Genomic DNA, 27,596 nt, shown 5'->3' with positions numbered 1-27,596 from the left:
TATCAGTCTTCTTATACTCATGTCAGAAATTAAAACTGACTACTCTGACTCTGGGAAATGGCAAAGGACAGGGAAGCCTGGTGTGCTGCAGCTCATGGGGTTGCAAAGAGTCAGACACGACTGAGCAACTGAACAACTTTGACTCTTATTAGAATGTTAGAGCTCTATAAATTCAATTACTCCTTGAGATTTTGAGAAATTTTCAATAAGTCAGAAATTTTCTAATTAGTTTCAGAAAACAACATATTGAAGATTCATGAAATAGAGACATTTTAGCCAACTCTATATGCCAAACTTTCATCTGTATGAAGCAAATATAAGAAAATCTAACAACAGTATAGTAGCACTTATACTATGAGAATATACATGTACTATATGACTAATAAATTACACTAACTGGACAAAAGGTCACACTACTCTCTTAAACTTTAAAAGATAAAGTTACAAAATATTCTCATGGTTGGATGGCATCACCAACTCAACAGACATGAGCGTGAGCCAACTCCGGGAGATGGTGAAGGACAAGGAAGCCTAGTGTGCTGCAGTCCATGGGGCACAAAAAGTCAGACACGACCTAGCAACTGAACAACAGTAACAAATATTCTAATAAAAATACTTACTCTATATCTAAAACCATGTAAGGATTAGATTGTTCTTTATCTTGTTCACTGTCATAGAAAAGGATCTTCTTACTGCTTACAATCACATACTGTTAAAAATGAGGAAACGAATTAAACAATGATTAAAGTTAATATATATCTTGTTTTTCTTTGAAAATAAATTCTATATTAGCAATAAAAATCATATAAAATATATGTTAAATACCTAAAAAGCTATCTTAATGTATCCTTAAAAAAAGTCTTCCTTAAAATAAGAACAGATCTGTTTGTACACATTTTAAGTAAGCAAATTGGGGGGGGGGGGGCGTAAATTCAACTAATTTTTAGACTGATTTAGCTCTAAGATCCAAAAGCATAAGCAGCCTTATTGCTATGGTTTGAATGGTTATATTCTCCCAAATTCATGTTAATGAATTTACATCATAACCTAATGTGATGATATTAGGAAGTGGGGTCTTGGGAAGGTGATTAGGTCATGACACTAGAGACCTCATGAAGGGGATTAGTGCCCTTATAAAGGGGATTCCAGAGAAATTACTACCCCTTCCACCATGAGGACAGAGCAAGAAGTCTGCAACCTGGAAAAAGACCTTTACCAGAACCCAATCATGCTGGCCGATTCCTTATCTTGGACTTCCAGTCTCCAGAACCGTGAGAAATAAATCTTTGTTGTTCATAAGCTACTCAGTCTGTGGTATTTTGTTATAGCAGCCCTAAAGCTAAGATACTTATCGAATATGAACATAATATCAATAATCATAGTAAAAGAGGTAAAGAAATATCTGGAACTTTCTGTCATATCTAGAGTTGTTTTCCTGGAAACAGCAAAAGCACCAAGGTCAATACAGCCTTCTATTTTCCTAACACCAAAATCTGTTTTATTATTAACAACATGTTAACGATGAAAAGTTTCTTTTTTTTAAACGAAGATATATAAAATTAATTATTCCAAACCACAAAGTACAAACAAGTTTTATGTGTCTAAAAGTTCTGGCTATCTATATCTTACAACGACAAAAGTGAAATGGCTATAGCTAAACCAAAAGTAAAACAGAAGACCTTGATTCAAATGTATCAAGGTACTGATTCAAAAGTATTCAAGGTATTGACTAAAAATCAAGTATTGATTCAAAAGTATCAATTACCTTTTTAACCCATCCAAATTTTTTAGTGTTGTTTCTCACAGGCAATGAAAGCCATCCTTCTAGTCTTGATTCTATAAGCACAAGATATGAATGTAAGTACAACAAATCTCTTAAGAAAATGAGGAAATTAACAAAATTTTAATATGAAAGTCACAAGCAAATATGCCCTTCAGAATTTAGACATCATCTAACATATAATAATAATGTAGGATCAGTATAAGCAAGTTATACAATGCAAAATGAAATCCAGGTTATATCACATTGGAAGTATATATCTTGTAGTTTACAACGTCAAATGCCCCATTAATTAAATTCATGCATTTGCAAAGTTCCGCAGACAAGTTGCAAAAATGAAAAGCAGCTGTCTGTCTATTCTCATTGGTACACCTGTATCAGAATCCTCTTATCTTTCCTTTGGAAGAAAGCCCAACTACAGATGTAGTACACAATTTTGAAGACAAAATATTTTCTGTGAGTAATTAACTGTTCAGAGAAAATGGACTGTTAGAATGGTTTTAAATAAAATGAAGTAAAACTGTGTATATCACAGATCAAATCTGGCTAATAAGTAGCAGTAAGTCAAAAGATTCCTAAATTCTAAAATAGTAAAATCAGTAAAATTCTAGTTCAGCCAAGAAAACTCTGCATCCTTAGAATCTGTTCTAATGGTATCTGATCAGTTTTAGTGAAATAATTTTAGTGAAATAAAATTTTGTGTACAAAGTAAGCATTTTTGGAGGTTATGCTAATAATAAAAGTAGCTATCACCTACTTTGTGTCTGAACTGTGCTAGACACCTTATATAAATTTTCTTCAACTCTCAGAACAATCCCACAGAAGGTCACACAGGGACACATCTCTGATCCAGTGCTTATACTTGCTCCCCCTCTCTCTCACATTAATAACCTTCCAGACCCCATGAACAGAAATGATGTCATTAAATATAGCTATATACTCGAATGTCTGGACATGGCCCTACACGAATTTAAGGGATTAATCAGATGATCTCTAACAATACCGGTTAAGACTGAAATAATTTTATTGCTAAGATCTGAAACAACTTCAATATAATCACTTATGATTTATACTGATATATACCTGGGAAGTGTGATGACAATGTAAATAAATATAGCAAATTTACACTGAATTCAACTAACAGATTAAATTTTATTTTACATCCAACTGTTTATGCACTAATTTCCTGTGGTGGTTACTTTAAACGTTTTTTGTACTTACATTAACTTTGCATTAAACATAACTATTTTTGGGGTTTTCCAACTGGTTTCTTCATTTAAACTATAATTCCTTTTCGGGACAAGGATCAGGTCAAACTGTCTTATACTTTTTTTTAAGGTCAAGTACAATGTTGACTGGTCTTCCTGGTGGCTCAGACAGTAAAGAATCTCCCTGCAATGCAGGAGATCCAGGTTTGACTGCTCGGTGGGGAAGATCCCCTGGAGAAGGGAAGGGCAACTCACTCCAGTATTCTTGCCTGGGGATCCCATGGACAGAACCTGGAGGGCTACAGTCCATGGGGTCAAAAAGAGTCTGACACAACTGAGCGATTAACACTTTTCACTTTCACAATGTAGACTAAGTAAGCACTCAAGGGAAACCTAAATATACCCTCTAAAACGGTCTACACATGCTTTTTCTGTACCATCCTTCTTCAAACGAAACTTCAGAACAAATTTCTTCTTGGTTAAAAATGGAAGAAACAGACAGTGAAACCATATGTTCTTAAATGATATAAAGCACTACTCCATTTCTTATAAGCTTACAAAATAAAGTTCTATCAATTGTAACAGCAATGCGAAGTGAAATTCCTTAAAAAACAAAATCTTTGTTCATGCAGCAGTTTCTTTTTAACTGAGACTTGTTAATGGAGCAACTTGTTAGAGTTAGTCAATATTAGTTATTATTACAAAAATTTTCAAAAGGACTAAAATTATGGGTAGTAGGAAAAAAAACCCAGAGGTCAAGGATTTTCATGATGTCACCTGTACCATTAGGTTCCGATGAAATAGGTAAGTAAGGAACAGATTCTTCTTCTGAGTCAGAGTCAGAGTCAAGAAGCATATGAGAACTGGAAGGCTTAGTGGCAATATTGAGAGAAGTGGAGGAACGTTGGTAGGTGAATGACATGGATTCCATAGTGTGTGACTGAGTGATATGAACTAAACACCCAACATAAAAGGAAGTAAGAATGCAGAAAGAAGAAAAAATAAAAATGAAAGCTTAAAAGGAGAGCTATGAATAATATACAAAGAGTTAATTTAAATAACTAAATATGTGAAATTTACACTTGCATTTTTTAATAAAAAGTTTTGTGAAAAATCAGTAAATAAGATAATTTAAACTGTCATCTGAACCCCTACTCTAAGGAGTAGGTGTTCCCTTAAAAAATGACAAATATTTTTCCTCAAGAGCAAAGTCAGTTACAGGACTTAAAACCATCAACTGATTTACATTTAAGACAAAAGTAAATGTAAGGGCTGAATGAATCTATACCTGGAAACCCATCATCAGCTTCAGTATCCCCTGGTCCACTGCCTATACTGGAACTATCCAAACCAATGTGCAAGGCCTGGAGCTGGGAGCGCAGCTGCTCAATGTCACTGTCCTTACTGTCCAGTGTCATCTGTAGTTCAATTCGAATCTGACTCTCTTCAGCTATTTGCTACAAGAAATTGAATTACACTGAATTAATTGAATGTCATACATCTTATAATTTTGCTTCCTAGTTCAGTAATATGGCAGTCTCTCCTTATACAAGGTTTCACTTTCTGTGTTTTCAATTATCCAAGGTCAACCGCAGTATGAAAATATCAAATGGAAAATTTCAGAAATAAGCAGTCTCTAAGTTTTGAATCATGTGCTGTTCTAAGTAGTATGATGAACTCTCACATTGCTTGGTTCTACTTGCCTGGGATATTAATCATCCCTTTATCCAGTTTATTCACACTGTATATGCTACCCCACTCCTTACAGTACAGGAAAATATATAGTAGGTATAGAGTTCAGTAGTATCTGTGGCTTCAGGCATTCACTGGGGATCCTGGAACATAGTCATCTTGCATAAGGGGAGACTACTGTAATTATTAATAGAAATGTTCCATAACCTATAAAATATATGCAGACATGAAAATAATTCTACTTCTTAAAAAGAAGTCTTCAAAAAGTATTCTTACAGCCTGCATTTCATTCAGTTCTTTCTGATACTTGATCATCTGCTGCGTCAGTTTTTCGCGTTCAGATTTAAGTTCCATATGTAGCTTTCTATTCTCCTTTTCTTTTCTCCGCACATCTGTGTCATTACCACGCTTAACAGGTTCCTTTCGATTCATGATCTCAGCCAACTTATTCACAGCCTTAAAAACATAAAAATAAGGATGTAAATAAATTATGTTGATGATTTCTTGGTAACTCACCAGTAGCACATTACAAAATCTTCCCTACACAAAGGGCCACAAAGAAACACCTTTTATACTAAAAAAAATACACTTTCATCATTATTCATCATCCTTTTCCAACCAACACTCTGTTTTTCACTCTCATGTTTTCTGAGAACTATAATTTAAAATGTTTATAGGTTCAACTCTAATCTCATTTTCTACCACTTGGGAGGCAGATCTTTTATTCTAGAAAAGAGTTTTGCACTGGCATCACACTGATAAAATAAATGTCCAACCACAGAGCAAAGCGTCTTGGACCCACCAGGACTCATGTTGTATATACAATCTGAGAGCTGAGAAAAGGGTAGTTAATAATCACGATGCCTTTTCAGAGTGACCCTTTTTTAGGCTGTCAGCAAATGGTCCTTCTCTACCATTTCTCAAAAGCAGAAAAATTTACCAGATTACAATAAAAAAATTAGGAGGGATTATGATTCCATATGGAAAAATTAAGAGAAACTTAATAAACATTGAACTCAACAATGTTAATCAAATCTAGTTTCTCTCAATGTGGTAAAAAACTGGATAATCCTGACGGTTCACAAATACTGGTACCATCAATGACTGCTACAGCCAATCTGTAATGTTAGAAGTAAAATGCAAGAAAGATAAACTAAGAAAAATTTCAAAATCATATTTAGAGCTTATTATATACACACTTGAGTTTTAAGTGTCCTCTCTGTTAACAGCTGTTTCTCAAATTGTGCTTTAATAGCTGCTGCACTTATTTCTTCATCTTTCAACCTTGATAGTTCTAAAACAGAAAAATGTAAAAATTATATTAATAGTTTAGCAACTGGTAAACATTAGGCATACTGAAAATAAATTTTATTCTTTGTTAATACATACGCTCTTGGGCTTCTTTCAATTTGTTATTTAATTCTTCTTTCTCATTTGCAAGATTGGCAACATCACTAGTTAGTGTCCTATTAGTTTCCTCAAGCTAAGAAATGAAAATGGAAAAAAAATTTATAAGTTAATTTATAAAATTTTAAGTTATAAAGCAGTAATTCAAAATGAAAATATCCTAGAATGTTGCTCAAACTCTTGTTTTTCTAAGTACATCTATCTCTACAGTTCTTGCTTTTGTCCTACCTGACCAAACCTCAAAATTGATGAAAATTTATGAAACGTTAACACATTTCATATATACCCCAGGAAGCCAAAAATTTGCCCCCTTTCAAAAATCTTTAGTAGTATTTTAAATGGAAGTAACAGTTAGTAAACTAAAAAAAAAAAAGCAAATACTATAACAAAGCTCTGCATTCCAGCATGCAGAATAAATAAAATTTAAAACTATAGTTTATAAAACATTGTTTTAAAACAGAAAATAAAATTTTACTAAAGAAGTTGACATTCTTTGGTATTCTTGCCAAAGCCTATTCTTCTTCCTTCCTGAAGCAAATTTTATTGTGAATTGTATTCATCCTTCCCATCCATGATTGTACACTTTCATTACACACATGTGAAACAACATAATGCAGTTTTATGTGATTTTAAACTGTCTATAAATAGCATGATGCTGTATTTTTCTGTAACTGCTTTCATTCATTATATTAAGACTGAAATTGTCGATATATATAATTAATTTTAACTGATGTAGTAGTTCTAGCTTCTACTGCATTCCATTTATCGATTCACTCATCTATTAATATATTTGAATTACAAACATTTATGCTGCTAGGAGTAGTATGTCTGAATTTCTCTAGCACATTTATATTATGAACTTTGTTTGGATTATATGAATATGTAAAATTTACTGGAACTTGCAATATTATTTACTATACTGTAGTATGCTATATTAAATTTATACTCTGGATATTAGTAAGAAAAACATCATTTTTCACACATCCTTCAAACATTTCAAAGTAGTCAGACACTGAGTTTTTGCCAACATGATGGCTATGAAATGGTAATACAAAATTATTTTAGCTAGCCTTTTCCTAAATAATAGTGAAGTTAAACATTTGCTCATATTTTTAGGTTTTCTCTTTTGGCCAATTTTTCCTTTAGATTATTTAGCTTTTTCTTACTAAATAGTAGGAGTTCCGCTTATATTCTAGATACTAATCACTTGTTTAATAAATACAAGTATTTTCCCTGTTGTTTATTTATTTTCTGTTACAAGTAAATGTTAAGTTTCATTCTAATATTTAAAAATTTTTATTTTACATATTTAGGTTCTTAAGAGAGCTAGAATTTACTGTTATATATGGTAAATGATAATAAGAATCTAATTTTATTTCTTTCCACATAAAAACATAGTCATTTCAAAACCATGTATTAAATCTGTATCCTCTCCCACTGATTCGTGTGTTGCCACCGACGTCATATGCCAAGTTCTCCTATGTGCATCAGTCTATTTCTGGTCTCCCTACTCACTTTCACCGAACAGGATTAAATATCCCTGTTCTAATGCCATGCTTTAAAATTACTGTAACATTTTTAATAGATCTGGACAATTGATAAGGCTAACTCAACTACTTGATATTTTACTTCTATCTGAAATTTTTATTACAATTATTTTCAACCTACATATGGCTATCTTCATGATTAAATTAATCTTCATGATTAATTTCAAATTCTTTTAAACTACAATTGATTTAACAAGAAAAAAAAGACTTAAACTGTTTTGTACTTTTGGTATTTTCTTTTCACTTTAGTCCTTAACTCTGAATTTACCAATAGGTGAAGCCATTGGAAGTTGTGTTTTGGGGGGGCCCTCTCTCTGCCAAACAACATTGAGAAGCTGATGGTTCACGAGCTCAAATATCTTGTAGCCAAAACATACAATTTTTCATTTAGATTTATGTTACTTTCCTAGTATTTCTAAAGCAAGATTTATAACAATTTAATTATAGCCAAAAATGAACCAAGGACTTTACTTACAGACGCAATAGTAGCATCTTTTTCGGTGAGTTCCTGTTTGTGCCGAGCCATCATCTCTTTGATCTCCAGCTCTTTCATGATCTTCTCTTTTTCCAAATCAGAATACTGCTCCTCAGCAATTGAACGAGCCAGTTGCTCAGAATCTGCTTTGGTTAAGGTAATCTCCAGTTGAGCAGCCAAGGAATCCCTAGGTTTAAGAGAAATAAAATTTTAATGTTCAATTTTTTATTACAAAGTTGAAGTTTTTGTCTAATTAACTTCATCAGATCAGCCAGTTCAGTTCAGTCACTCAGTTGTGTCGGACTCTTTGCGACCTCATGGACTGCAGCACGCCAGGCCTCCCTGTCCATCACCAACTCCCGGAGCTTACTCAAACTCAAGTCCATCGAGTTGGTGATGCCATCCAGCCATCTCATCCTCTGCCATCCCCTTTTCCTCCTGCCTTCAATCTTTCCCAGCATCAGGGTCTTTTCCAATGAGTCAGTTCTTCACATCAGGTGGCCAAAGTAATAGAGCTACAGCTTCAGCATCCATCTTTCCAATGAATATTCAGGACTGATTTCCTTGAGGATTGACTGGTTGGATCTCCCTGCAGTACAAGGAATTCTCAAGAGTCTCCTCTGACACCATAGTTCAAAAGCTCAATACTTTCTTTATAGTCCAGCTCTCACATCCATACATGACTACTGGAAAACTCACAGCCTTGACTAGACGGACCTCTGTTGGCAAAGTAAGGTCTCTGCTTTTTAATATGCTGTCCAGGTTGGTCACAGTTTTTCTTCCAAGGAGCAAGTGTTTTTAAATTTCATGGCTGCAGTCACCATCTGCAGTGATTTTGGAGCCCAAAACAATAAAGTTTGTCACGATTTCCATTTTTTTCCCCATCTATTTGCCATGAAGTGACGGGACCAGATGTCATGATCTTAGTTTTCTGAATGTTGAGCTTTAAGCCAACTTTTTCACTCTCCTCTTTCACTTTCATCAAGAGACTCTTCAGTTCTTCTTCATTTTTCTGCCATAAGGGTGGTGTCATCTGCATATCTGAGGTTACTGATTTTTCTCCCGGCAATCCTGATTCCAGCGTGTGCTTCTTACAGTCCAGCATTTCTCATGATGTATTTGCATATAAATTAAATAAGCAGGGTGACAATATACAGCCTTGACGTACTCCCTTCCTGATTTGGAACCAGTCTGTTGTTCCATGTCCGGTTCTAACTGTTGCTTCTTGACCTTTATTTGGATTTCTCAGGAGGCAGGTAAGGTGGACTGGTATTCCCATCTCTTTCAGAATTTTCCACAGTTTGTTGTAAACCACACAGTCAAAGGATTTGGCGTAGTCAATAAAGCAGAAATAGATGTTTTTCTGGAACTCTCTTGTTTTTTTGATGATCCAGTGGATGTTGGCAATTTGATCTCTGGTTCCTCTGCCTTTTCTAAATCCAGCTTGAACAGCTCACGTTCACGGCTCACGTACTGTTGAAGCCTGGCTTGGAGAATTTAGAGCATTACTTTGCAAGAGTGTGAAATGAGTGCAGTTGTGCGGTAGTTTGAACATTCTTTGGCATTGCCTTTCTTTGGGATTGGAATGAAAACTGATCTCTTCCAGTCCTGTAGCCACTGCTGAGTTTTCCAAATTAGATGGCATATGTAGTGCAGCACTTAACAGCATCATCTTTTAGGATCTGAAAAAGCTCAGCTGGAATACCATCACCTCCCCAGCTTTGTTCGTAGTGATGCTTCCTAAGGCCCGTTGGACTTTGCATTCCAGGATGTCTGGCTCTAGTTGAATGATCATACCATAGTGGTTATCTGGGTCATGAAGATCTTTTTTGTATAGTTCTTCTGTGTATTCTTGCCACCTTTTCTTAATATCTTCTGCTTTTTATTAACTTCATCAACAAATTTTATTTGGAGTTCCCTGGTGGTTCAGATAGTAAAGAATCAGCCTGCCAATGCAGGAGACCTGGGTTCAGATCGGGAAGATCCTCTGGGGAAGGGAATGGCAACCCACTCCAGTATTCTTGCCTGGAGAATTCCATGGCCAGAGGAGCCTGGCAGGCTACAATCAATGGGGCTGCAAAGAGTTGGGCATGACTAAGTGACTAACACACACACAGGCACTTTCTAGGAGTAGGGTACATGGCTATGAATAGAGATAAGGATCTTATCCTCACCTTTCATCCTGTAATTCCTGTTTCTTCTGCTGTAGTTCTTTACAAAGTTTGGTCTTTTCTTCACATTCTTCCTTAAGTTCCCTAACCTGTGTTTTATAGAGGGTCTAAATAGCAAAACAGAATAGAAACATGTATCATCATTGTTACAAATATTCAAAAGCTATCCAGACAAAAAGTTCAGTTGAGCACTACCTAATAGGCTCATAAAACTGAGTAATGTTGAGCCCATGAGCAAAGTGATAGTTCAATGAGCTTTTCTATTTTCTGATAATCAACCCAATTAACTAATAAAACTTCAGCTAATAATTTACAAGTGTGATTTTCAACTGGATAGCCTAGTGAAATTTCTCATTAAATGTCATATCGGTAGGAGGAAGAGGCAAAGAAAAATATTATCAATTTATTCAAGAAAATCTTGCTGGCTTAAAAATCAATGAAACAGAGGTGACAGTTACTATTTCATATTTTAAAACTCAAAAAAGGGCAAATGTTAAAATGACAATCTTATTTCGTTCATTATACAAATATATTCTTCCTCAAAAATCAATGCTTTTTGAAATGAACATCATATGGTGCGGGTATGTGCTTACAACTTCTTTTTTTTTGAAATGATAATGAATTTTCTGTTAGACTATCTACAGTCTCTTGCCCCGGTATTCCTTTTACAGGTGTGTGGTATAAAACATTCATCCAAATTCTCTCTGGGGTTTGCTATAAGAATTTAAATAATTAGTCTCCTGGCAAAAAAAATTTTTACTAATTCTACAAATACAATTATTTTCAAAGTAATATATCTGGACTTACTGAGAAATACTGTTCTGCTTCAAGCTGATCCTGGAGCTCTTTCATTTGTCCATCTGCATCTTGACGTTCTCTGTGGGGACATTGGTTAGACACATATTAAGCCAGCAACTCTTGAAATGTGGTCTAGGAAACCTCTGGGAGTACCTAAGACCCTTCCAGAAAATCCACGAGGTAGAATTATTTTCATAATACTAAGAATCATGGCTATTTTTAAAGCTTTAATTCTTTCCATGTATATACATTTTCATGAGGCTGTGTGACATCTGAGGATTTTATTATTCCAACAGCTAATGAAACATGTGCATGTATGCTCCTGTGTTTTTAAATTTTCTCAGTTTCAATTTTTAACACAATAAACAACATTAGATAAAATTCAAATAAACAAAAACTCTTTGGGGCTCTCAATAATTTTTTTAAGAGTGTAAGGGATTCTGAGACCAAATAGTGCTATATTAAACTAATAACACTGAATTATATTCTCAGACATGCATTGTGATCAGTGATTTATGCCAACCAAGTAGTAGAATTAAAGAGCACCTGAAAATCGATTATCTTAGAATGAGTGAAGAAATGACTGGGAGGGGCCCTGCAGGGAGGTTAAGAGTACAGGTTTTTATATTTAATGTAAATAGTAACTGCACAGATTTCTGGTGGCTCAGTGGTAAAGAATCCACCAGTAATACAGGAGATGCAAGTTCGATCCCTGGGTTGGAAAGATCCCCTGGAGAAGGAAATGGCAACCCACTCTAGTTATTCTTGCCTGGAAAATCCCATGGACAGAGGAGCCTGGTGGGCTACAGTCCATGGGTCGCAAAAGAGTTGGACACAACTTAGCAAACAAAGAACAACAAAATGGTAACTGCACAGATTCGAACACTCTGTAAAAATTCAGAGTTCTACATTTATCATTTGTGTACTTTTTCTATATATATCTTAATCTTCAGTAAAGAAAAAAGTTAAATAAAAAACAAACCTAGTAACACTTTTAAGATGTTGGAATGAAATAATAAGTCTAATAAGGCTTATTGACTTAATAAGGTTTAATGAAATAATAAGGCTTGTCAAAAAAACAAAATCATATATATATATATTATAGTTATTTCAAGTCAAAGCTAAGAAGAAAGAAAACAAGTTGGAGAACAATACATGATACAACTAAAAAACAAAAAACAACAACAAAAAAATTCTACAAAAACTCAACCCTGTAAATAATATAGTACAGATGTACAGGTATAGGCACAGAAAAAGGTATGGAAGGATATATTAAGATATAGTACTTCTGGAGAGATTAACCATGTCTGTATTCATAAAGGAGACCTTATATTTGTTTTCTCTTTTTCTTTTAATATAGTTCTAAATATTTTAAAGTGAGAAAATATTTTACTACCAGTTGGATATTTTAAAAATGTATATAGGTGGACTTCCCTGGCAGTTCAGTGATTAAGACTCCACACTTCCACTGCAGGGGGCACGGGTTCTATTCCTAGTCAGGAAACTGAGATTCCACAGGCTGTGTGGGCAAATAAATTTGTAAATAAAAGTGTATAAAGCAAGAAAACTTCAGGGAGATTAAATGATTTAATCACAGTGCCTTCGATTTCAATTTAATATTACTTAGAGAACTTTTATCCTTATTTTAATTTAATATAATCTGATCACTTTGTTTACTCACTGGTCCTTCAACTTCTGGATAAATAGGAAATTATCACCAAATGTCACTTCACTGTGTCAATTCCGTATTTTATTATTAATCAGTGTATTATTAAAAAAAGTATGATTCTTATTTCTCTGAGCCAAAGATGTGAAAGATGCTAATAACATATGAAAGAGCAAGTTTTAAAAATTTTAAATCATCACTAGCTAGGCTCACTTGCAGCAAACTCCAGTGTAATATTAATATCATGATCTTTTTGAAGAGCTACTGTTCATTATATGTAACTTTTAAAACCCAACATTTATTAGGTATTTAACAAAAGCTATTTTTCAGAAAGTAATTATATAAATATGCACATGGTTACAGTTAGATAATACAGACTAGCACAGAAAAAATTACGAAAGGTCGCAGTCTCATCCATAACCATCCATGGGACAATCCTATTTCCCTAGAGGAAATCACTTTGTTTCATTTCTGTTTATTGTTCTTTTGTGCTTCCCACCACATCTCAGCTTATTCCTTGACATACATTTTAATTATTTACCAATTCCCTGCTGCCATATGTGAGAATTTAGCTCTTACCACCCCTAACCTCTCCCCAACCCCTAACACAGTTATATCACTGGTCTAAGTGACATAATCAGACTATTCATTTCCTATTGCATGAACCACAAACCACAACCTCCCCAGCTGGAGATAAGAACTGCAACAACTCCATTCTCTTTTGTTTTTGAGATTTCATAAGAACATGTCTAAATGTGAGTCTTTTCTTAAGTATCTTTGCTGGCCTTTTCAATATAAAGACTTCTTTTCCAATTATGAGAAATTCTTTTCTATTATTTCTTTAGTAACTTCCTTCCCTAAGATTCTCTGGAATTCCTTGTCTGGTGCTAGAACTCTTAGAATAAGCTGGTGTGTGTGTTAGCTTTTCTCTCATATATTCTATGTCATTTCTTCTTGTTCTATATTTTGTGAAATTAAAAAAAGTTTTTTTTCTTCAAACTCTTCTAATAAATTTACATTGGCAATAATTTTTAACCTTCAAGAGCGCCTTCCTATTCTGTCTTTCCTTTTTATGTCAGGTTCATGTTTAATGGAAGTGGTATTTCCTAGAATCTTTGATCAGTACTAATTATACTACTAATGACTAAATGGGGCATATTTTAACAGTATATTTACTATATGCCTTAATTAAAAGTATTTTAACAATGTTTTCTAAGTAAATTAAATATTGCAGGAGAGAAAGTGTGTTGCTCAGTCGTGTCTGGCTCTTTGTGACCCCCACGGACTGTGGCCCTCCAGGCTCCTCTGTCCATGGAATTCTCCAGGCAAGAATACTGGAGTGGATTGCCATTTCCTTCTCTAGGGGATCTTCCTGACTCAGGGATATAGCACAAGAGTGTATCCTAAAATATGATTTAAAAATTTATATGGTGTTTGCTTAACAGTCAAACATTTCCAAGTCCCAGAAACTAAAGGAACAAACAAAAGACACTTCTGTTTGTGAGACAGTCCTGAGGAGGAATCTTAAGAGGGTGGGGTGCAAACCCCAGACCTTTTCTTCTTTAGGACAAACAATATACCATTATATCATAATGTGGCAGTAGTAAAAATTGTTGGGGAAGCAAATAAAATCTTTTTGAAGGAAACAGTGGCACTCAACACATCACTTAAACAGAAAGAGAAAAATGTGGTCAAGAAAACAAAGGCGTCAAAAGAAAACTCCCAGGTAAGTAAAAATTAAGATAACTTACATGGAGATAGCTCTGTATATTAGTAAGTCTTTGTTTCAAACAATTAACTTACTTTCGAAGTTCAGCATTCTGTTTTTCCAAGCTCATTTTCATTTCTAGGAGATGATTATTCTCTTGCTTTAACTGCTTTTCTGACATTTTTAGTGTGTTAACTTGCTGTGTTTGCATCTTCAAGTCATTTTGTGTAAGGCAGCGCTTCTGAGTTTCCTGTTCTATTTTTAATGTCAAGTTTCTAACCTAAAAAATAGTGTTATTGGTATGTAAGCAAATTATTTTTATTTTCTCATCAATGATGCTGGCAGTAAATATAACGACATAAAACAGATATTTTCCCCCTTAAACAGTTAATTCATTTCACAGTATTTTTTGGATTTTCCATAATAATATATTTTTAAAATAAAATTAGTCTTCAAAGAAATTTTAATTATGATTCATTTAGTATATCATCCAAATCTGGTACAATTAAAAAATCACAGAATATTATTTTACAAGAAAAAATTTTAATTGTAAAACCATCATTGAACAAATAAACCTAGTTTATTATTAATTAATTAAATAGTTCATTATACAGTAAGCTGCACACTTACATCCTCATTTAGCACATCCTTCTGTTTGAGGAGTTCATTTATTTTCTGCTGTGACTGTTTGAGGTCACAGTCTAATATAGAGCATCTTTTCTCAGCCTCCAGCAACAAGTTCTCTACTTTCTGTTTTAAAGTTCTTTCCTCCGAGAGCTTTTTCTCCATTTCTATTGCCACAAAAATAGACATGATCATGAACCAAACAAAAAAAGCATATCAAATACATGACACAGTGCTAATAAAAATTGCAATAAATGATGCTGCCTCAAAATTTTTTTGAATTTCCAATTTAACATTTTCATTACTCCTCTTAATACAACTGAAATATCAACAATTTCATGCTTAAAAATTAAGTGTTATATTTGCAGGGTATAAAAATCTACCACACTCTGCAATATTATATTCATTTTAATGAAAGCAGAATAATTCTGCCTTTATCACTTACCAAAGTTATTTTAGGTAAAATTTAAACGTTATGAACTTTCAGTTTTTAATGAACTAGCTTCAAAAGTGTGGAAAAATGAAATGCTTTTCATATACTACTAAAAACAGCTAGCATTTCTAGGCACTTTTCATATATCAATGCACCTGTTTTTCACAACCAAATATAGGAACTGTCCCTTTACAGGAAACTAGGCATAAAAGGGTAAGTAACTAGACAAGATCACATAGCTAGTAATTCACTGGTAAGCCATATTCTTACTCAAAGGAAGCAATGACACGCAGTAGGTTTTATACCATATTTGAGTACCATCTACAAAATTTAAGTTGTGTGCAATCATGCAAAATATGAAAGTCATCTGTATGTTAGAGTTGTGAAGAGAAATTTGAAAAAAAGACAGTTGTTACTATGCTGAATTGGTTCATTTTCAACAGTTCTGAGAACAACCTATAAACAAATGTACTCATTTTATAAACTAATCACTGGAACGTGGATCTAGAGAACAGAAAGAGGCATGAGTGAACTCACTGAGATGAGGAAAATATAGATTGTCTATCTTGTCTTGGGTGGTAATTACATGTGTGTTACAAATGTGAAAAATGTCTGCATTTTATAGCACCTAAATTATGATCTCAAAAGAAATTCAACTCTTGTCCCACTTTCTTCTTACCAGGTATTTCTAAATATAGCACTCATTTCATCTTTTATCATCTAAAATCAATGTCTTAAACTAAACTGCTTTTGACCAAAAAAACCCCTCCAATTTTAACTACATTCAATAATTAAAAGGCTATTTTTTTTGCTAAGTTATTAATAAATGTTATGGTTTAATATGAAATGAAATTTCTGTTTAAGAGTTTTACAAATCTTTGACACAAATACTTTACTGATTTCTTTTGGAATTTCAAAGCCATCATGTATAAACAGTCAGTCTGGAAAACAAGATATAATCTAAATGACAATTCCAAGATAACAGGCTTGGTTTGTGGAAAAGTTAACTTTGTTATCTTACCCTACACTCATTAGCTTTGTGTGACTCTGACTAAATACAGCTAGTATCTTCATCATGCCAGATTTCAAAATATTCAGTGAACTTACACAAACTTCAGGAAAGAATTTCCTAACATGAGCTGGTGAAATGTCAAGCTAATTATAAAAAGAGCATATCCCCCAAATCTGAACAGATATATATAGAACTTCATACTCTATATGCCTGCCACTATTGATACCACTGAAATATTCATCTCTCTGATCTAAAAATGTGGTTGAGCAATTTTGTGTTTGAGCCTTACTATCCTAGAAATGGTCATGGCCTTAAAGGGAGGAAAAAAAAAAAAAAAAAAAATATATATATATATATATATATGTATATATGTAAAGTTTTCCTAATAGTTTTTAAAAATATTTTCCAAAATCAGAATTGAATACAGAATCAATTCTGTAAAATATTGCTGAAAATCCTCTTATGAAAATGCATACCTTTCATGGCTTCTGATTTAGCTTCTTCAATGGATTCATAAATCTTGTTTTTATCTGCAAGCCGTGCTTTTGTAGCCTTATGTTCAGTTTCTTCTTGTTCTAAACTTTGCTGTATAACTTTTAGTTGGTATGTCATATCTATTTCCATGTTGTTCTTTTCCTATTAAAGATTTAAACGGCAGCCATCAACAAAATAGACTGGCTCACAATTTCAAAAATTTCTTTACAGGCTTACTAACAATGTTTAACACATTCCCTCCGATCTTCAGACTTTCTGTAAAAGTTCCCTATGTGCTGTTTCACTTGTTTGCTTCCCAATATACTTCTCTCCCATATCTCCACTACTGTTTCAAGATCTTCACTGTGATTACTTGAGCTCAATAAAGTGATGAATGATACCTCAATTATCAAATTCAACAAACCCTTTCAGTCATTTTTCATTTGAACTCACTGTTGCCCTTGAGACTATTTCCTTGATATACTTGACCTCACTTGGCTCTCCCCATCCTTCTCTCATCTTTTCTGCTGTGTGTGAAGTTTTCTCCCAGCCACCTCTTGGGTGTTCTCTGCAGGTAGCATTCTTTAGCCATGATGCTTCTCCTCTTTCTGTTTTATTTCTCAAATTTTAAAAACATACCTAACATCTTCCTTGCTAGATCTTTAGGGGGGAAAAAAATACAGGATCCTCTACTACTCATCTTTATTTTCCACATGGAAAACATGTTTTAAGTTGAGAACCATTAATAGAAGTTAATTTTCTATATATCCTCAAAAGATTTTCTAATTCTTTGTTTCCTATAGTTTATATCATAAATACAGACTTTTTTTTCAATAATGAAAATAATTTTTTTCAAACTACACAATCTATCAACAGAGTAGTTTACTCTGCTTTGAAAAACCACAGATCTAAGCAATCTCCTTCCAGATGGGTTCTTTCATTCGCATAGTTTGAGCTACTTCAATATCAATGACGATCAAATATTTCTAGCTGCTACTACCATAGCTTACTTCTCTGTAGACATCCTAATTTGGTTGTTTCACCAACACCTCAAGACTAAAATGGATGTATCATTGTCTCCTCTACTTCTCCTTTATTCTTTATTAATTAAAGACACCACTACTATAGATTTTTGTCACAAACTAGGAACTCAAAACTCATTCTTAAGTACTATTCACATGTTACATTTACTCAATCAATCACTAAGTGTTCCCAAATACTCCTCCTTCAAATATGTCTCAGATTCATTCCTATTTTCCATCCTTTGAACTACTGTACTAGTTAAGTCTCCATTATCTGAGTTACTTTATCTGAAAAAGCCTCTGATTAATCTACCTACCTCATCTTGTCCTCCTCAAACCTAGTTTTCACATGGTACATAATGTTATCTTAAATGAATCACTAATAAAATCACCCAACTTAAAAGCCCTTCAGTGGTTAGTCCATTTCTTAGAGCAAATAAGTTTGTTAATAGAGTATTCAACATCTTGCATGGCCTATTTTAGCCTGATGTCTATTTTTGTAAAACTTCATTAGATCATAGCCATGCCTATTCCCTTTACTGAAGCAGAGACCATATGGCCTGCAAAATTTAAAATATTCACTGTCTTTCCCTTAAAAGAGTAAAATTTCTTGACCTTCCCTCTTTACTCTAGAAATACTGAATAGCTTATCCGTAAATACACTGACTATGAGTTTTTTATTTTCCATCCTCTGTGCCTTCACTCATGATGTCCTTCCCCGCTCGTAGTGCGCCTTTACTTTGTCAGCCGATGCTGCCCTGTCAGACTAGGGGTTCCTTCTGTGTACCCGAGATACCCTGCCCATACCTCTACCACTCTACTTAGCACACTGCATTGGAATTATCTGTGTACTTTACTTTTACTCTAGAAATTACTTACTAGATGTGAGGTTGTTAAGGGCAAGAACTGCATCCTGATATTTCTACCACATTCGATACACTAAATACTTAAATGAATGAAAACAAAATATTATCTACACAGAGCCTAGAAATTATCCCTGCTTATAGCACTTTTTGGTAAACTTCTACACGAAAACTCATGATAATTTTACATCATTTTGAATATATAATGTACATCAAAATCTGCGTTTTCCTAAGATGCCTAGGGAGAAGCATCCTCATAACACACCCTAGGACAGTCCTCCCTTCATAAGCAACTAACATGCTAAGGGCTGCTTGTATGGTGTTATGGTAAGCCTTAAAGTATATATCCTCAATGTATGTAACAATATAAAAAAGTACATGAGTGCTGGAAATATCTGTTACTAATTTTCTTGATTTTAGAATAAGTTTTTCAACTCGAAACTCTACAGCCATTTTCTTACACGAATATAAAACTTAACAGGTTTTACCTTTTCCAAATCAGTAAATCTCTCCTGTAGTTGTCTCTTCTCCAGCTCTACTTTTGCTAATAAGATTTTACCATTCTTTACATCTTCTTCTAGGCCAGATATTCTACCTAAAATTGCAACATTTTAAAAAACAATAAATTCATATACAATACAAATTACATTTAGAGTAAAAAATTCAGAATTCACCTCATACCTTAAAGCTGTTATTTATGAGCAGAAATTTTATAATTGTTGGTATAGTGCTTCAGAGTTAATTCAACTGGAATCCAATCTACTGCTTCCAGAAATGGCTTGTTACTTAAAATACTTCATACTACTTGAAAGTAAATCCTTCATTCAGAAAACTTTGTAACAATGTATTTCTAACACCCTAACTTTATAGAACAGAGTAGTATATCCATACACTTACTACTCCAGCACATTATCCACCATCTAAGGTTATTTCCAAATCACAGATCTTTAAGATGAACTTAAGTGCAATCTCCACTTTATTTTAATACCTTGTAAATCATTAATAATCTCTGATCCATGGGTTCGGTCCCTCCTTTCAGATTCTAGAACTGACTGAAGATTGATAAATTCCTTTTCAAGTTTTAACTTGGCAGTCTCCAGCAGGCAATTTTTGTCTTGTAGATCTCTATTGTTAGATTCCAGTTGCTGAATCTGTTTTGAACTTTCTGCCTGTGTTTTCCTTAACCGGGCTGCAGTATCAGATTCTGTTCGCAGCAAAGCATTGGTTTCATCCAGCTGTTAATTCAATTCAAAACCAAACAAAAAACAAACAAATAAACACAGCCATATATGATGAAAATACTTCAATTTATTACCCCATTGCAAACTATTTAAAATAAGAAAAACCCTAAAAATATCTTTCAAATCATTTCCTTTTTGTAACATTACCAATTAAAACAAATGCTAACAGTCATAAATAAAATTCAAAATCCTTATTATAAATAAATTGGGATCAACCTACTTGTCTCTGGAGTTGATTCACTTTCTCAGTGGATATCTGAGAGTTCTGATTTCTTTTTTTCAAATCTTCAAGCTGATCTTTTAAACTGTTAACTATGGTAAAAAGCATTTAAGTAGTAAGCTTCAACACAACACACACATACAAAGTTCTTTTCTTAGTAAGTATTTAGTATTCTACACTACAAACCATCATTCTCCAAATTTCGCTTCTTGTCTGCTTCATGATCAGCTTTCCGCTGATATTCTGCATTTTTGTGCTGAAGAAGTGCCTTTTCTCTTTCTAATTGTCTTAATGTTGATTCCACATTTTTCCTTAAGGTAATCTGAAATAATGCTTGAAGTTATTATCGAAGGAAAGTATGTATAAAAATCAAATGAAAATAAAAAATACTTCAGTTACATCAGATAGAAGAAACCTTTAAAAAAGCTAGTAACTAATAAAAGCTATTTTGTTAAAATTACAAATGGTTTCCATATTTTTATTTTTTTAATTTTTTTGTTTGTTCAATAAGTTTATTATTGTCTTATCTGAAAAATCTTGATAGAAAATTGTGGTTTGGTTTAACTCTCGGCAGCTCGTTCCTGAGCTCTAAGGAAGCTTGCCTTCTTCTGAGCTACCCGATCTTTCTTCTGGGCAAGTGATATTTTGGGACGGTTCCACCTCTTCTTTTTAACTTCTTTCTTAGGCTTCTTCTCATACACTGGATTCTCTCGTATTGCAGCATGAGCTTTCTTATACATCTCCTCCATCATGTCTGGAGTTACGCTGTTCGTTATGCACTGAGAGAATTGTTTCTTGTAAGCATCTTCATCTTTTTCAATCAGGTAACGCATGTAGTCTGCAACGTTCTGTCCCATGATGTGCTTTCGGTGTACCTCAGCACTGAATTCTTTGCTTTCTGAATCATAACCAGGGAACCATTTGGTACTGTGAGGGACAGGCAAGCCTCCATCGACAGCTCCCTTTAGGGCCCCCAAAACTTTATTCCCGTTAGTAGTTCTGGCAAGTCCTGCATCCAAGCAACAGGTGAAGGCACCAGGTTGACCATCAATACTTTCCACATTGTATTCATCTCCAGTCACTTTGACTTGGCCTTCATAAATTTTGTCCATACCAAACCTATTAAGAAGCCTGCGGGCCAGCAGCAGGCCCATACAATAGCTGCAGCATAATTTGTCAGGCCAACCTTCACGCCATATTTTGGGAGTTCGTGAGCATAAGCTGCACAAACTATCATATCTCCTTCTATACGGGCATAAGCAATCTGACAAATGATATCTCTGTTCGTTACATGAACAATCATTCTGTATTTAGGTGTGTTGTACTTATTTTTATCTTGGATTACCAATCGTTTCCGAGCATAGTAGTCAGTTTTGCCCTCTCGCCTTCTGAATTTCACTTGGTATCTCTTGAAGTAGGCCTTGTTCTTGACAACTTTCACAAACCCCATCCTGTGGGACAGAACCCCAATTCCGCGGCTTGCCACAGAGCTGCAGAACCAGCACGGCTCCGGGGGGAGAAAGCGGTTTCCATATTTTTAAAATAGCATATTATTCTTAAATAATCAGGAACATAAGTATTTTGTTTACTATTGTAAGCCAAAATCTCTGTAACATTTCATCACCCTTGAATCACCTTTACTTAATATAAACTACAGGTCTGAATAATTAAAAAAATTGTCAATTTCTATTTTTCAGCTATGTCATTAATATGACAAACTATTTTTCCTTGAAATATCTACACATACTAAATTAATTCATTGCAAAACCACAACAAAATGAAGCCTATTATCACAGTTTACTCTATAATCTTGGTCCTGTCCACCAATGCTATAACATATATTTTACTATATAACAAGATTTGTATTAGTATGGTATTGAGTGAACTCTATAGGTAATTCAGGCATCAAAACTTTTTACGAACAAAAATGTTAATAAAAGCATAGAGAAACTTTACCTCTTCTTCTAGTTCCTTTGCCACTTTCTCTAGGCGAGTATTAACAGATCTGAAGAATTTCAAAGGCAACAGTAAATAAAATAATTCTTACAATAAAGACATTTGCCATAAATTGTAAAATAATCATAGAATTACTTTGTAGCTCTCTTTAGTAAAATGTTTAAATTTACGTTTTAAAAGATAACATTTAATTATCCACAGAACATACTTGCACTTCTGTTCTAGTTCCTCTTTGGCTTGTATCTCAGTGCTAAGGTGTTCTTCTAATGTGTACAGTTTTTTCTGAATCTGTCAGAAAATAAAAAACTGTAATTACAAAGTGTGATCACATTTAAAAGGCAAGAGGCTTAAAGAAAACAATGATAATCTTCTTCTCCTTTCTTTCAACTTTAATATAGGTACCGTATTTGTACCTTCTTAATGTGATTTTTATTGACAGAAAAAAATCCTCCATCTCTTGCTTTATATCACAGCACATGTGTATATATGAACACACTATGTAAACATAAAAATGAGAAGCTCCAATTTTGACAGAATTCTTCTATGATAGCAAGTTTCTCCTTCATTATAAATAAATAAATTAAAAAAAATTGAAATCCTCCACTGTTCTTTTGTAGATTATTTATATGAAAATATTGTCACCATTTGTGCTAATAAGATAAAGATAAAAGGTCTACATCTGAAACAAATATTTGGAATATTTGACTGAATATGCTCAAAAATATATTACTTGTCTTAGAAATAAGAACAAACTTTCTTTCAATTTTCCCAAAGAAAGCATGCAGATAGCCAACAGATCTAACAAAATATGTTCAACATCATTAATTATTAGGGAAATGAATGAAAACCACAACGAAGTATCACCTTACACATTAGAATGAATATCATCAAAAAGACAAAAATATCAAATATTGGAGAGCATGTAGAGAAAAGGGAACTTTCATGCACTGTTGATGGGAATGTAAACTGGTATAGCCAGTATGGAAAAGAATACAAAGATTCTTCAAAAGATAAGGGTAGAATTACCATATAAACCAGCTATTCCACTTATGGGTATTTATCTGAAGAATATGAAAACACTAATTCAAAAAGATATATGCACCCAAGATATAGAAACAACCTAAGTATCCACTGGAAGATAAATGGATGAATAAGATGTGATATATACATACAGATTGGGAACCACTTGGCCATAAAAAAAAAGGGGGGGGGGGAGAGTGAAATCTAGCTATTTGCAACATGGATGAACCTTGAGGGTATTAGAATGCAAGTCAGAAAGTGAAAGACAAAAATCATATGGTATCATTCATATGGAAACAAACCAAAAAAAGGGAAAAAATAAACAAAACAAAAGCAAAAGACAGAACAGACTGGTCATTACCAGAGGAAAAGGGGCTGGGGTAGATGAAATAAGTGAATGGGGTCAACTGTATGGTGATGGTTGATTATTATACTCTTAATGATCACTTTGCAATGAGCACAGAAGTAAAATCATAATGTTGTATACTTGAAACTTATATAATGTTACATATCAATTTCAAAATGTTACATATCAGTATCAAAAGTGAAAGGCAAAGGAGAAAAGGAAAGATGTATCTATCGGAATGCAGAGTTCCAAAGAATAGCAAGGAGAGACAAAAAAGCCTTCCTAAGTGATCAATGCAAATAAACAGAGGAAAACAACAGAATGGGAAAGACTAGAGATCTCCTCAAGAAAATCAGAGATTCCAAGGGAACATTTCATGCAAAGATGGGCACAATAAAGGACAGAAATGGTATGGACCTAAAAGAAGCAGAAGATATTAAGAAGAGGTGGCAAGAATACTCAGAAGAACTGTACAAAAAAGATGTTCATGACCCAGATAACCACGATGGTGTGATCACTGACCTAGAGCCAGACAGACATCCTGGGATGCGACGTCAAGTGGGCCTCGGGAAGCATCACTACAAACAAAGCTAGTGGAGGTGATGGAATTCCAGTTAGGCTATTTCAAATCCTAAAAGATGATGCTGTGAAAGCACTGCACTCAATATGCCAGCAAATTTGGGAAATTCAGCAGTGGCCACAGGACTGGAAAAGGTCAGTTTTCATTCCAATCCCAAAGAAAGGCAATGCCAAAGAAGGTTCAAACTACTGCACACTGCACTCATCTCACACGCTAGCAAAGTAATGCTCAAAATTCTCCAAGCCAGGCTTGAACAGTACGTGAACCATGAACTTCCAAATGTTCAAGCTGGATTTAGAAAAGGCAGAGGAACCAGAGATCAATTTGCCAACATCCGCTGGATCATTGAAAAGGCAAGAGAGTTCAGGAAAATATTTACTTCTGCTTTATTGACTTCACCAAAGCCTTTGACTGTGTGGATCATACAGTCAGTTTGTTTGTGGAAAAGTCTTAAAGAGATGGGAATACCAGACCACCTGACCTGCCTCCTGAGAAATCTGTATGTAGGTCAAGAAGCAACAGTTAGAACCAGACATGGAATAACAGACTAGTTCCAAATAGGAAAAGGAGTACATCAAGGCTGTATATTGTCACCCTGCTTTTTTAACTTATATGCAGAGTACATCATGTGAAATGCCGGGCTGGATGAAGCACAAGCTAGAATCAAGATTTCCAGGAGAAATATCAATAACCTCAGATATGCAGATGATATCACCCTTATGGCAGAAAGTGAAAAGGAACTAAAGAGCCTCTTGATGAAAGTGAAAGAGAAGAGTGAAAAAGCTGGCTTAAAACTCAACATTCAGAAAACTAAGATCACGGTATCCGGTCCCATCACTTCATGGCAAATAGATGAGGAGACAATGGAAACAGTGACAGACTTAATTTTCTTGGGCTCCAAAATCACTGCAGATGGTGAATGCAGCCATGAAATTAAAAGACACTTGCTCCTTGGAAGAAAAGCTATGACAAATCTAGACAGCATAGTAAAAAGCAGAGATATTACTCTGTCAACAAAGGTCCGTCTAGTCAAAGTTGTGGTTTTTCCAGTGGGCATGTATGGATTTGAGAGTTGGACTATAAAGAAAGCTGAGCGCCGAAGAATTGATGCTTTTGAACTGTGATGTTAGAGAAGACTCTTGAGAGTCCCTTGGACTGCAAGGAGATCCAACCAGTCAATCCTCAAGGAAATCAGTCCTGAATATTCATTGGAAGGGCTGATGCTGAAGCTGAAACTCCAATCCTTTTAGCCACCTGATGTGAAGAACCGACTCATTGGAAAAGACCCTGATGCTGGGAAAGATTGAAGGCAGGAGGAGAAGGGGATGACAGAGGATGAGATGACTGGATTGCATCACCAACTCGATGGACATGAGTTTGAGCAAGCTCCGGGAGTTTGGTATTGGACAGGGAAGCTTGGTGTGCTGCAGTTCATGGGGTTGCAAAGAGACAGACACGACTGTGCGACTGAACTGAATTGATCAATTTTACCTCAAAAAAAGGCGCGCGCGTGCGCACACACACACACACACACACACACATAAAACCTCTTTATAATTTCCTATATTGTACCAGGCACAATACTATGAAAAGTTTATCATCAATAACATTAATGATTAATGATGGCTAATTAATTACAAGTCATCTTGCCATTCTTTAAATCTTCTTATAGGCCAAATTTATCAGTCTTTAAAAAAACTAAAATTATAGAAAGCACTAAAGAATCTATTTTGGGGGTATTACTGCCTTTCTAAAGGATTTAACCTTTTGAGTTCCTTTTGTATTTTAGGTACAATGGCACACACTTTACATTTACTGTGTCATTAAACCTAACAAAAGCCATAAAAAGATGGGTAGTAGTACATTTATTCAATAAAGAAACTGAAATCCAAAAATGATGAACAACTGGGCCAAGACAGCACAGCTAATAAGTGGCAGTGCCCCCAAAGACCTATTAGATTCCATGGACAATGTTTTTTCCACTAATTTTTCTAGTGATTAGGTTCTCCATGATTTCTTAAATATTTCATGTATCTTAAGAAAAACTGTATACTCCCTAGTAAGGAAATATAGGCCAGTGAACTCGTCAAGTTCAACAGCTTTTGGCTGCTGCTACATTGGGATAACTTGATCACATGCTGATTAGTTATCACATGCCAATCAAAAGTTCTTGCTGCTAGTTACATATCCTTAATAAACAAAACCAAAAAAAGTACATAATACATATTTTAAACAACAGATCCATAGGAGCAATAATGAAAAGAATACTTGGCAGAAAAAAAGGTTGGGAACTTCTCTCTTGGGAGGTGTAGTACTCCAAATGCTAGGTTATATCCAAATGGTTATATCAAAACATCGCTAGAGTGATGAGATTTTCCTGTTTTTCAACATATTTGACATCAACATACCTCTTGACTCTCCTATTTAAAACAAAACAACAACAAAAAAAATTAAAATGCTTGCTATGCTTTGTAAAATTCCTAAAACACAAATCATATCAAAATTACTCAATTTTTTTAGTTTTTATAAGTTTTGAAGAGAAAAATATTTAGCATCCTCATTTATGTGTCTACATCATTTAGTTTTGTATGGAGGTCACAAAATACTGTAACATTTTGATAAAATTATCCTTTATATCAATTCATTGCTAAATACTCAAAATTTTAATCTATCCACTATTTCTGTATTCTTATAGCTTACTATCTATACTCATATATAGTGCTAAGATTACAAAATTTTCTAACTGGTAGGAAATACAGCTGTTTATAACATATTCTATCACTTTTGTAATGAAACTAAGCCTAAAGTCATGTAACTCATCTTTCTACTAGCCACTGGATCTCATACCATAATACTCGTCAAATAAATGAATCACTTCAGTGTTATACTGATCCGGACTGCAACAAGGAATGCCATCTAAAAGTAACATCAAGTGAACTTTTAAAACAACATGGATATTACTAAAATATTTGAACATGTGATTAAAATAGAGTAGTAAAAATTTACACATACTTCATTCTTCCTTGATTGTATTGAGTCATTTTCTTTACAAGATGGAGAGTCACTTAGTAACCTAGAAGGAAAGGCAGGAAATTCTTTTGCATGCCATTAACTCATTTTCTGATATAAAGTTATCCTCAGAATTAAATTATCTTTCTTTTCACTTTCAACATGTTTTAAGTGAACTACTATTCCCCCCACTCCTTGACATTTATACCGTTTTCAATAATTTAAAATGCTATTTCTTGCTTCTCACTCTTAAGCCGATGTTCTAGTCTTTGGTAACACTGTTGAGACTGGAGTCACTAAACAGAACCGTATTTTTCCCCCTCTTTGCCTCATTTTGAGTTCCT

The 27,596-nt window shown here is 34.2% G+C and overlaps 1 protein-coding gene and 1 pseudogene across 7 annotated transcripts in view; both read right to left on the bottom strand.

Annotated features, from left to right (window-relative positions):
* The window catches only part of ROCK2 (Rho associated coiled-coil containing protein kinase 2), a 129,759-nt gene that overhangs the window by 14,627 nt on the left and 87,536 nt on the right, over positions 1-27,596 (bottom strand). For 4 of the 6 annotated variants that reach the window (XR_006269537.1, XM_043469342.1, XM_043469340.1 and 1 more), the window contains exons 10-30: positions 27,256-27,316; positions 26,652-26,663; positions 22,506-22,585; positions 22,298-22,346; positions 20,528-20,663; positions 20,342-20,433; positions 19,869-20,115; positions 19,369-19,475; positions 16,998-17,157; positions 15,083-15,243; positions 14,548-14,732; positions 11,088-11,157; positions 10,284-10,387; positions 8,110-8,296; positions 6,070-6,163; positions 5,880-5,974; positions 4,957-5,136; positions 4,277-4,445; positions 3,766-3,942; positions 1,766-1,836; positions 621-709 (exon numbers count right to left, since the gene is read on the bottom strand). Coding sequence is in view for 5 of the 6 variants with exons in the window: in XM_043469342.1 (XP_043325277.1) it covers positions 621-709; positions 1,766-1,836; positions 3,766-3,942; positions 4,277-4,445; positions 4,957-5,136; positions 5,880-5,974; positions 6,070-6,163; positions 8,110-8,296; positions 10,284-10,387; positions 11,088-11,157; positions 14,548-14,732; positions 15,083-15,243; positions 16,998-17,157; positions 19,369-19,475; positions 19,869-20,115; positions 20,342-20,433; positions 20,528-20,663; positions 22,298-22,346; positions 22,506-22,585; positions 26,652-26,663; positions 27,256-27,316 (2,526 nt within the window). In the remaining variant the exon portion in view is untranslated. The remainder of the gene's footprint in view (positions 1-620; positions 710-1,765; positions 1,837-3,765; positions 3,943-4,276; positions 4,446-4,956; positions 5,137-5,879; positions 5,975-6,069; positions 6,164-8,109; positions 8,297-10,283; positions 10,388-11,087; positions 11,158-14,547; positions 14,733-15,082; positions 15,244-16,997; positions 17,158-19,368; positions 19,476-19,868; positions 20,116-20,341; positions 20,434-20,527; positions 20,664-22,297; positions 22,347-22,505; positions 22,586-26,651; positions 26,664-27,255; positions 27,317-27,596) is intronic. The other 2 variants (XM_043469341.1, XM_043469344.1) reach the window with 2 other exon arrangements.
* Positions 20,841-22,291, bottom strand: LOC122442065 (annotated as a pseudogene). Its single transcript, XR_006269538.1, has one exon. The product of XR_006269538.1 is annotated as a 60S ribosomal protein L5-like (transcript).

The sequence above is a fragment of the Cervus canadensis genome, chromosome 5 (genome assembly GCF_019320065.1).
Source record: "Cervus canadensis isolate Bull #8, Minnesota chromosome 5, ASM1932006v1, whole genome shotgun sequence".
In the NCBI taxonomy this organism is placed as follows: domain Eukaryota; kingdom Metazoa; phylum Chordata; class Mammalia; order Artiodactyla; family Cervidae; genus Cervus; species Cervus canadensis.
The sequence above is the reverse complement of the archived record's forward strand: the minus strand, read 5'-3'. Positions and strand labels throughout refer to the sequence as shown.